At 37.8% G+C, this 12,192-nt stretch overlaps 1 protein-coding gene across 2 annotated transcripts; it reads left to right on the forward strand.

The window, feature by feature from the left end:
* Positions 1-2,668: 2,668 nt before the first annotated feature.
* Positions 2,669-6,570, forward strand: LOC128551148 (scavenger receptor class F member 1-like). Of its 2 annotated transcripts, XM_053531620.1 has the most exons (4): positions 2,669-2,971; positions 3,332-5,008; positions 5,197-5,296; positions 6,472-6,570. In XM_053531620.1, the coding sequence occupies exons 1-2, from the start codon at positions 2,932-2,934 to the stop codon at positions 4,867-4,869; spliced, it is 1,578 nt and encodes a 525-aa protein (XP_053387595.1). In that variant the 5' UTR covers positions 2,669-2,931; the 3' UTR covers positions 4,870-5,008; positions 5,197-5,296; positions 6,472-6,570. The 2 variants fall into 2 exon arrangements, 1 of the variants encoding a protein (XP_053387595.1); XR_008368651.1 differs by lacking the exon at positions 3,332-5,008.
* Positions 6,571-12,192: the final 5,622 nt, after the last annotated feature.

The following is a 12,192-nucleotide window of genomic DNA, read 5'->3' on the forward strand; positions in this document are numbered from 1 at the left end:
AATAATATACATGTATGGGAGTGTTTGTTTTTAGTTACAAAGTATAAAAGGTCTATAAAATTTTCTTAAAACCGGGCTTAATTGCTTTACAGTGGGCGTTGTACTTGTTTATGTTGAGAAAATAAATACTATAAAAAGCAAATAGGATTTATGACTTCCAGTAGAGGACTCGTTGTTGCAAGGCTACAATGAAACTGAAACTGAATAATTTGATTAAACGCCTATTTTTATATAATGATATATTCAATGACGTTGTACATAATAATAATAATAGTAATAGTTTACTACTTTCACTCGTTTTAACTCAAATGAGGGACTTTGGTGAGTTTCAAATTGTCTCTCTTATTGGATAATGTCCAAGATAATAAAGTTGTAAGTAGGTCCCATCATTTGGAATCCTCTGACTTTATCGCTGTTTGCATATGAGATCTCAGTTCTAAGGTATGAGATATCTTGCATTTTCGTTACATTAAATGTCTGGAATGTCAAAATTAGACACTTGAATGTTTATAGAAAATGTAGATGAAGGCATTTTTAAATCAACAGTCATGATGATCAATGACTAAGCTCATCATATTGTTACAAATAACATAGCGATAACAACAGAGTAATCCAAATGAAAGGACCTTCTTACTTTAATAGAGTATGAAAGGGAGATAACTGACCAAAGTCTCCCATTTGTTTCAACTTTCAAAACTTTACTTGTCTGAGATAAACATTATGTCAGTTGAGTCGTCAGGCTTTAGAGAATATAATAAATTATGAAGTTATAGAGCAAAAGTACAGTGGTAGTGTGATTGATGCTACCCATCCCTACGCCAACACAGACACAGACAAAGCGTGGGATAATAGTCTTAGAACACCGGCTGGGTAAGAGGAACATTCAACCCAAGCTCGATATGTGACCTTTAGAATACAATATATACGGACAAGTGGCAAAATCCAAGTATCAAACGGGCAATTAGTTACGACCTTGACCTTTGAAGAGAGAAATTAGAACATAGGTTCTCATGTCGTCTTGATCAGTCTGAACAGGAAAAAAACACCCACAATTAACCAGAACAACTCTTAAATGTCGCTTCCCGCCCTTTTGTCGAAAGGAGAGTCAGACAGTTTAAAATACAAAATCATTTAACTTCCCTTTGGTTTTGTTATAAGTAGCTGAGCTATTTTTGTTGTATTTTAAGAAATAAAATCTGTACAAAGATTCCTAAGAAAGATTGTTTTAACTGCACATTCTGTTCGTTGTTGTTGTTTTTTTTTTTTTTTTTTTGTCTTCTTTCTTCTTTTCGTTCGCGACTACACTGTCAGACCAGTAGCCTCGATGAAACTTGTGGTTTGTCGCAGATCCTCAATGCCTCCATACAGTTTCTGGTGGATTCAGGTATCTATCGGCCAAGTGGCAGCTCGCTCCTGGTCATGCCTTTCACATCTCTGAAGTATATGCTCCGCAGTCTGATCTTCTTCACCATATCGACAAGTTGGCGATGATGCCAGTTTGTGTTTCTTATACATGTGAGCATTGAGTTTGTTGTGCCCTGAGCGGAGCCTGACCATCATCACTTGTTCAGACTGATCAAAGAGATGAAAAGCATCTTCCTCCATCCTTGGCCTCGTTAGTGCCTTGATGATGGTGACTTTCTCCTTGTAACTCACAGGTTCTGTTGGTTGTTCTGACTGAGCTCCTAGCTTAGCCAGTTTGTCTGTCTCTTCATTTCAGTTTTTTTTTCATAGAATATTACCACGGAAACTCATTTCAAATAATAAGATATGTACGAAAATGCTTTGTAAGATTAAAATGCAACGAAGTAAAGTAATAGCAGACTCTGCTAATGGGAGTTAATGAAATGTGCAACACCTCGTCACGTTTGATTACACCGGTTGAAGAGAAACTCTGCTTTACATATACTTTGAATGGACTTCATGATACAAAACGGGCCAGGTAACATAACAACATAACAACATTTCCACTTATTTTAATAGATCAATTATTTTTTCTTGACAGCCTTTTGAAGTGAAGTCTCGCTTATCGATGTACTTAACGTTATATGCGTCTAGGCGACTGATCAATGGATAATGGATAAGAGTGACGAGTGCACTGGCAAAAAATGCCACTGTACATGTTTTACCCTACCGCTAAGTATACTTCAAGAAAAGTAAACCTAGGGGTACGTAGCATTTTCTTTCTGGTTTGGAGCCAGTGGATATGTGATTTCACGAACTAACCAGAAAATGTTCTGTTGTTTATTACTTCTTTGCATCGACGAAGATCAGCTGCTGCCAGAATGTATTCATGCGTAGAAAGTTTGTTACGAACACACATACTGGAAATGGTGTAAGAAATAAAGCAAAAAAGACAACAAACAAACAAACAAAACAATGCAAATTTCAAAGGAATAAATATGTCGTTTAAATAATCAAACATTTAAAGCAGAAACTGGGCCTTTGTAATACGGAATCTGGTGATAGAAAGGGATATAGAATATCAAATACATCCTACATTTTTGTTACCGCTACTGTTTGCCTTTGGAACAAATAATACAGTTTTAGACATGGAATGAAAAATCTACTGTTATTGGAAAATGCAGATCAGACAATCAACCATCCATATATATGCATAGTACTTAATAAAAATGGAAAGAGTCTCTCAAAATATTTCTTCCTTGTTGGTGGTTGTCAGAAAAAGTAAACTTCTAACATTTATCCAAGTGATAGCATGAGATATAAATTTTCTGTCATTTGAAATGTCATTCATCTTACTAACATGTTTTATTGATGTAAATTTCAATACGTGTTGATATGCGAAAAATAAGTGAGGACTCAAATTAAATTTAAAAAGGAAAGTGTTACATCTTCATTCTCATTTTGCAGCAGACGACGTGCATTCGACGTACGGCACTTATTTGACGTCACGTACTTAACGTGACGGTTATGTTTACAAAGATGGAGATTATTTTATTTGCTTTCCTAGGTGTGTATAAATTTTACCTATCATGTCTTTTAAGTTTGCGAGATTTCATTCATTTAGACGAAATGTAACTAGCATTACATGTTCAGGTACGTCTACAACTACGTAAGTTATCTTCATTACATTACACATTTCAATAACCATCTGTGAACAAAAATTCAGAAAATTGCGACTTAAGCAAAATGTACTCGTATACGCAGTGAACTATCACCCTCTCTATAATTCCCTTGCGTTTGTGGACCTTCGTCTGCTTTTCAGGTTAGATTTGTGGAAGTTTTAATATAAAATTAGTTCAGGATTGTGGAAATTAAATACGAAAATTATGTGTTACAAAGCGATGTATTTCTTTTCTATTTTTAATAGTTTTGACAGCCAGTGGAGCAAACGGTTCAGATTTCTTGTGTCCTAATTGTATAGATGGCCACTGTGTTACATGTGGTGTGAGACAAATGTATTGTTTTAATGGATGTAAAAACGGTTACCATGGTGATAACTGTGACAAGGAGTGCCCAGAAGTTTGCATTAACTGCTCGAGAAATTTTGATGTTGATAAAATATGCCACACTTGCAAAGATGGTTTCTACAGTTCATCCTGTGAAAACACGTGCCCAAGTTCGTGCAAATCGTGCACATCCGCCAGCAGCTGCGTTGAGTGTAAAGATGGATATTTTGGATCAGTTTGCCAGCACGGATGCAGCAACTGTCAGAGTGGTAGTTGTAGCAAAATTGACGGCGCTTGTTTGGGGGCTTGTGATGCTGGTTACTATGGTGAAAAATGCGATTTCAAATGTGCAGATGGCTGCAGATCGTCTAGTTGCTATAAAAACACAGGTAAATGTGAAGAATGTAAACAAGGATACTTTGGTCTATCTTGTCAGTACACATGTGGGAGTGGCTGTAATGTGACATGCGACAGGTACTACGGTTCCTGTTTAGGTGACTGCAAACCTGGCTGGTACGGATACAATTGCTTAATGCTATGCGGAACTGGCTGCGAATCAGCATGTAATAAAAGTACAGGAAACTGCTTGCAGACATGTACAAAGGGATATTACGGACAAAAATGTGATACTAAATGTGGAGAAGGGTGTAAATCGTCCTGCGAAAGAGAAACTGGCAAATGTCTCCTGTCATGTAAAGATGGATATTATGGCGACACATGTTCACGTCAATGTGGAAAAGGTTGCAGTGGTTCGTGCGCAGGAGAAAACGGCTCATGTCGTACGGAATGTGTAACGGGTTGGTACGGTGCGAAATGTGATCAGCAATGCAGCAGTGGATGTAACGGTAGCTGTGAAAGACAAAGCGGACATTGCCAGTCTACTTGTAAGGAAGGTTATCATGGACCTTTATGTAAACCTTGTGATCATGGATGCTTGGATAAAAAATGTGACTCGCGGACGGGTTCCTGCACGAACGGGTGTAGAAAGTTATACTTTATGTACAGGCGCGTCCACGGAGAGTTCTGCAACGTGAGCTGTCCACGGTACTGTAAAGATGGTTGCGACCAGAAAACGGGAGTTTGTGTCAACGGATGCAGGTCTTCTTCTAAATACGGCGATTATTGCAACATGACATGCTCTCCTCGCTGCGAGGGTACATGTAATCAGAAAACTGGTACCTGTGACAATGGGTGCGAAAAGAGAGCTCCTGTCTACGGCAAATTTTGTAATAAGAAATGTCCAAAATTGTGTTCCTTTCCCTTTATGTGTGATCAAGCGACTGGGAACTGCACTTGTCCACCTAATTACACCGGAAGTAAATGCGATCAATGCATTGATGGGAAGTATGGAAGAAAGTGCTTAGCTTCTTGCCTTACCACCTGTAAAACATGCACAACAGCCAATTACTGTCTCTCTTGCAAACCTGGATATTTCGGACATACGTGCAATTTGAACTGATCAGACGGCTGCCTGAATGAGACATGCGATGTTAGCTATGGAACTTGCGATCACGGCTGTAAGGAAGGTCTAGCAGGAAAATGGTGTGACGTCGAGATGAGCCACGAAGACTGTGATGACAAAGCAAAAAAGACACAAGGTAATAACAACAGTAATACTGCGGACCCTTCAAAATCTGAATCCGATACAGAAGTGTCGACCCTGAAAATGCTAATTCAGTCTTAAGAGTAATATCATTAAATGTTCTTCCTGAAGTAACCGAGAAAGATTTTGATAACGAAGAACTTCAAAGCATTCATCAATTTCTTTCATTTTCTTTTGTTACAGTTACAAAGAATAAGTGGATAATAACTGGCCTATGCCTGTTGAGTTGTTTTGTCGTGCTTCTCATCAGCACTGTCGCATATGGGATCAGAAAGTGTGTCGAGTTAGTATATACTTTTGTACTTTCACTCAATGTTTTATTTAATGTCTCTTGCGTTTTTTCAGATAAGTCTTTTGTGATCAAATATGTAACGTCAAATTAAACGTCACCCCGCTTCTTACTGACCGTAAACATTATTCATAAGACTAAATCATGTACATTCTTGGGGGACTACTTTTCGTGGATTTTGTAGTTGGATGAATATACGACTCAGTAGTGTTTTCTTGCCATAGCCTAATGAATAGCGATACGAGAGCTGTAGTATGAGACTAGTGTGTTATTGGGCCAATTCGTTTCACTTTTGCGGCGTACGCCGTTTCGCCGCGTGCAACCGGCTAGGCGTTCGTTCGGCTTCCCGGCACTGTCCGGGTCTATCCGGCGTACGCCGATGTGCGCCGGTCTTGCGAGATAGGCAAAGCGGCAAATCATACATTTTCGCGACATAAAATTGGGTAAACATTTGGAAATTTGGGTTAGTACCAGTAAATGTAGAAACATACTGCAAGAACTTTTTGCTAACTTATTTGGAACAGGCCACAAGAGAAAATCATAATTAACTGGAATTTTTTTTTTGTATTTGCAGCTCACGTGGCCGGCGTACGCCAAAACGTTCGTTTATTAATAAACCGGCGAGATTTTTTTTTCTTGCGGCTCACGTTACCGGCGGGCCCCGGGTTGAGTGAAACGAATTGGCCCGTTATGACCAGAAGGAACACTAAATACCCACGATTCTTTTTCACTTTTTTCACTTTTTTTTCTTATTTTAACATACTTATACTGTTAACTGCATTACCGTTTTTCATTTTTCATGTCATTCAGACATCTGTCACAAAAATAATGACGTCAGAATGCGCGGACCTTCCGGTTACCCGAAACCTTTATGATTATGTCGTGTGAGGTACACTGCTACATTGCACAGCTCTCAAATACAGCTGTAATGATGACGTTAAAGCGTTTATTTGTTACTAATTATATTAAGGTATAGGTAAAGTATAGTAAGGTGTATAGTCAACAATATTAATCCTAACGAATAAATATATTTCCCATTTAAAAGTCAAAACTTGAAAGCCACGAATTCATATCCTCTTGAAATATACCCTTTTTGACATAAACCACGAAATTTCATGTCCATGAAATTATAATGATGTCACAGTTCTTTTTTTTTATATTTTACACAGATGCCGCAGCCAGAGAAAAACACCGGGAAAGGAGATCATTCCAAAACGTATGTAATGTCTGTAATGATTAACAAGATGATACGTAACAAATATGACACCTTTAATGTTGTGTCCAATTTCTAATCCGAAAGATACTATTGGTATAGTTTGTTGCGCGCATCAACCCAACATAGGTTAAAATTTAAAAAAAAAAACCCAAAAAAACGTTACATTTGTAAGGTGCGCCCTGTGCCTGCTGAACATTAGTACAGACACAGGCATTCACCTGGTTAAAACCACAACCTTCCACAGCAGAGTCGCAGGAGACCGATCAGGTGATGGGTAAGTGATTTGAAGCGACTGACCTTAACAGCTGACTGCGCCTCATTTGCTACCAGGGTCTATGTTAGTAATATCTATAAAATATAGACTTATGCATAACATATGTAGAAATATTGCATCTGCACGTTTCTACAGAAATAGAGCTACCTATAATGTCATGTGTTTAATCATTTAATTTCGATTATCTTTTTAAGAAAGATGGCAAGGACATTTGCAATTATTGGATAGCTACAAAGTACCGAAACGCATCTGTATATATGGTGTCTGATTTCTGTCAATTTCGCCTTTTCGCTATGTCGCCCGCGACAAGACGAAGTTGGCAGAATTCAGCTACCATATGTATATTATACATGTATATTACAAAACGATAAACGGAAATTACAAAATGCAGTTTCATAGTGTTGATGGCGAATTTGGATGTTAATCGGAAGTTTGTCTTAACGAACCATATCTATTTGCCCTTTTGTATCACTTGGATGGGCCTGATCTTTAATTTTATTTGTTGTATGTCTGGCACCACAGCGTCCCCGCCAGCAAAAGAAAGCATCTGCAACAGTGTCGTGTCTTCAATTTGTGTATTACACTCAAGCACATGTACCGCCAATATATATCGATATTTTTCAGGGTCTGACAATACAAATTATGACCAACCAGCCATCTACGAGAATACTCCACCACCAGGAAGTAACAGAGAAATGGCCCCGGAACAACAATATGTCAGCATGGATTTTCGCCAGTTGGCCCCGGAACAACAATATGTCAGCATGGAGTTGCGCCAGTTTGCCCCGGAACAACAATATGTCAACATGGAGTTGCGTCAGTTTTAACAGAAATCTTGCATTTTTTTCACATTCAGCTATTTTTAAATCTTACGAAAACAAGCAAAATGTCAACATACGGTCATTACATAACTTTGAAATAGAGAGAAAAGGCAACATAAGAATCGTTACAGATAGCAAGCAAAATTTCAAAATACAAAAATGTACGGCCATTAAAAGAATCTGTTATCAAGCAAAATGTCAATAAACGGCCATTAAAAGAATCTGTTACCAAGCAAAATGTCAACATACGATACGGCCATTAAAAGAATATGTTACCAAGCAAAATGTCAACATACGATACGGCCATTAAAAGAATATGTTACCAAGCAAAATGTCAACATACGGTGCGGCCATTAAAAGAATCTGTTATCAAGCAAAATGTCAACATACGGTGCGGCCATTAAAAGAATCTGTTATCAAGCAAAATGTCAACATACGGTGCGGCCATTAAAAGAATCTGTTATCAAGCAAAATGTCAACATACGGTGCGGCCATTAAAATAATCTGTTATTAAGCAAAATATCAACATAATTTTAAAAACTCAAGACTAGAAATCAAGGTGACCTGTCATGAAGAAGCGAAATTTCAAAATATACTGAAACAACGGCCGTTCATAGCCCTTATTAACTACTAAACTAAATGGTAGTGCAACTTGAACGTTGGGATATGTTTTTCAGAAAAACTTAGGGTTATATAACTGCTTTTTCTATCTTCTTTTTTATTACTAAATCAACATGTACATTCGTTTTCCTTCTTATTTTAGAATTTTAATTGTACGCCTTTTTCTTCTGTTTGTACTTGTTTCGATGTTAATGTTTAGAAAAGTATGTTAAAACTAAAAACAAGTGAAGAAAGTTATCATGTAACATTTGAGATTCTAAATGATACTGTAACATTTACGTTTTAACCGAGTATATTCGTGAATAATTAAATACAGTGGAAAGGTCTCATTTGCATTCAGGGATAATATGGCATTCCATATGGGGCTTTTTCCTACAAAGGCATTTGCGGTAGCCAACAGACAAGTTCTGGCATAAATGCACATGAGTTCAATATAATAATGTATGAGAGTGGTTATGACAGGTCTGCTACATTCTCTTAAAACCGGGGTCTAGGCGTTGTATCTGTATATATTGAGAAATAAATTCTTTGAAAAGCAAATAAGATTTATGACTTAAAGAATATAATAAAGTAATAAAATAATATTCCATGGACGATTTTAAGGGCTAAGGTAATGCAATAGTACGGAGGTAGTGTGTTTTACCTCCACAGTACGGAGGTAATGTGTCTACATGGGTTGTGTTTTTCTTGATAAGAAGAACTTCGATATAATTATGACCTTCAATGGTTTAGGATTCAATGCTTATGGACCAGGCACGAAATCCAAGTCTCAGACTTTGAACCTTTAGTTATGACCTTGACCTTAGATGAGTGAAATCGAAACATAGGTTCTCATGCCGTCTTAATGAATGAAATATTTCACCCATGTTTCAAAACATCCTTGATGTGGGCCTGAGTGAAAACATGAAGATGTATCATTGACCTTGGACCGGCGCAAATGAAATATGAGCCGTGCCATGAGAAAACCAACATAGTGGCTTTGCGACCAGCATGGATCCAGACCAGCCTGCGCATCCGTGCAGTCTGGTCAGGATCCATGCTGTTCGCTAACAGTTTCTCTAATTCCAATAGGCTTTGAAAGCGAACAGCATGGATCCTGACCAGACTGCGCGGATGCGCAGGCTGGTCTGGATCCATGCTGGTCGCAAACCCATTTTGTTGGTTTTCCCATGGCACGGCTCATATGGGTTTTTGTACGTCATTTTAAAGAAATAATCGATGGGCTCGATTGTGTACTCCGATTTTGCCCGGAACGACGATTTCGCCCGATTTTAATTCGTTTCAGTCAAGCCAGTTGCGCGTGAATCCATTCGGAACACAGCAGGACATGCCGAATAGTCCGATCGAAACATTACTGTGCATTTCGGTGTACCGATCTCGTGATCGGTTGTCTAAATGGGCCTAATATTACAGTTATTTTTACTTCTACATCTACATCTACGTTGTACTGTCCAACAATCAATTCTGCTTACGACTGTACACAGACTGTTAAAAGATGAGCAAGATCATTAAGTACAAAGTTAAAAAGAACTGCAATTACTAAGATTAAAAACATATATATAGATTAGGTGGTTACAGTTGCCAGCTTCTCACTGAATCAAACTGGGACTGGGCTGTATGTTTAGGGGGAGACCATGCCAGGAACGAATTGTTCTTGGAAAAAAGGAGTTAGAATAGCATTGCGTATGAAATTGTGGGATCCTGTAATTCAGGTTCCTCGTAGGTGTGAGGTGGTTATGGTCAACTGCAATAAGACTGTACTTTATTTTAAAAAATGTAATACGTTTTTTTTTAAGCGGCGTTGTTCAAGGGATTGCCAGTTGAGATCTTTAAGACTTTGGGTCACACTGTTTGTTTGACCATATTAGTTTTGCTCTATATACACACTGGAAACTATTGCAATTTTGCCTGCATTCAAAACCCAGAAAAATACCTGCACTCAACAGAACTATTCAAGAGAAAACAAATCCAGCTACAATAAACATGGAGTTGACCGGCTCTTTTTTCCACCATCTTGAACCAAATCACTTGCGTATGAAAAATACCCTCTAAATGGCCGCAAACAGGCAAGACTGGTCCCTATCAAAAAGCGATGTTATACAAATTCTAGCATTCTCATTCTGTCATATTGTACATGAACCTACATACTACATTGTATTTTCTATCTCCTCTATTCATTTATGCCATTTATTTCACTCAAAACTTCATCAATATTCACCATCAAACAGAGGAACTATTTTCCGCGTAACCACTTCCTTATTGTGTTTGCCGAATACAAAGTCATGAACTGTATTAGATATAAGTATATGATTTAAATTTTTTTAGTCTATTAAGTTTAATCGGAAAAAAACACTCGAGAACAAAAAAAAAACACTTAATTTATTTCACTGCCCGCACTAGTGTCCAAAGGACAGCCGATCAGGTTTTTTAATAACGAAATCATTTATTTTCCCCTTCAGTTTGTTATAAGTGGCTCAGCTATTTCTATTTATTTTAAGAACTATTGTTTTAAATGCATATTCTGTTTGTTAATTTTTTTAATTTGCTGGAATAATTCCACGGTAGCTTGGTTTACGATGAAATAAATAATATTTATGGTGTATGAAGGTAGGTGTGGAGTTGGGGTAAATTCTCATGGGATTTTAATTTAGCTTTTTTATGATTTTCATACGGGTGAAATGTTTAAAAAGGAATAAGGCCGCACTCGCGCCATGATAAGAGATCTGTGGAGCTCGCGGTCAAAGTCTATTATCGGGACAGGAACATGCGACCTCTGATTCAGGAGTCCGACGTTTCAAACTGCCTCACTAGTATATCATAAAATATAACAATACAATGAATTACAAGAAATATTAACAATTAACTATTGGATAAAAGCAAACTCCTTATTGGGGGCATTTTCAGTGGGTGTTGTATTTCAAAACAGATTATCTTTCTTATATGTTAAATAACATCTTAATATCTTGTTATTTTTTGGTAAGAAAACATGTTACACTAACTGGCTATTTATGGTTGTCATATCATTGAAATGTACTAATGTGCTGAAAATGAGGTTATAAAATTTGATTTTTTAGTTTTATATGAAATAAAGAAGGAACTAAAATAGTACAGTGTAACCTAGAGATGGTGGTGGCTAAAACATTTACCTAAGGTCACAATACCAGAAGTCGATTTAAATGACCTTACACTTACAAAAAACGAAGAAGATAAAGCTGCAAAGTCGGCATATGAGTCATGTCATGGGGAAACCAACATAGTGGCTTTGCAACCAGCATGGATCCAGACCAGCCTGCGCATCCGCACAGTCTGGTTAGGATCCATGCTGTTCACTTTCAAAGCCTATAGGAGTTAGAGAAGGTTTTAGCGAACAGCATGGATCCTGGCCAGACTGCGCGGATGCGCAGGCTGGTCTGGATCCATGCTGGTCGCAAAGCCACTATGTTGGTTTTCTCATTGCGCAGCTCATATGATCTTAAAACACAAACACAAATCAGAATGTTACACTTGTTGTATATTGACACGGTGGACACAATATACAGCTTGCAAGTTATATGTTAAATAGGCGGCAAAAATTCTGATTTTGTATGTGGGACTTACAATGATATGAAATACAATAAAAATCAGATATAGCTAAAACTTGGATTCCCGACTTTTTCATTTTTGTTAATAAAGAACACCTGTGAAGAAAGACAACCTGCGAAAAAAGCACCTGCAAAAAAGACCACCTGCAAACAACGCGACACCTCACAAAACAACGACACCTGCGAATCAACAAGACCACCTGCACAAACACAACAAGGACACCTGCAAACAAAGACTACCTGCAAACAAGGAACCAACCTGCGAACAAGACGCCACCACCTGCAAACAAAGACCACCTACAAACAAGGACCACCTGCGAACAAAGACCACCTGCAAACAAAGACAATCTGCAAACAAAGACCACCTGCAAACAAGG

This window comes from Mercenaria mercenaria, chromosome 19 (assembly GCF_021730395.1).
Source record: "Mercenaria mercenaria strain notata chromosome 19, MADL_Memer_1, whole genome shotgun sequence".
Lineage (NCBI taxonomy): Eukaryota > Metazoa > Mollusca > Bivalvia > Venerida > Veneridae > Mercenaria > Mercenaria mercenaria.

Bases quoted from the DNA above. Each gene is read 5' to 3' on its own strand.
- LOC128551148 (XM_053531620.1), top strand. From the start codon at position 2,932: ATGTTTACAAAGATGGAGATTATTTTATTTGCTTTCCTAG. The intron at 2,972-3,331 runs GTGTGTATAAAT...TATTTTTAATAG, and splicing joins TATTTTATTTGCTTTCCTAG to TTTTGACAGCCAGTGGAGCA.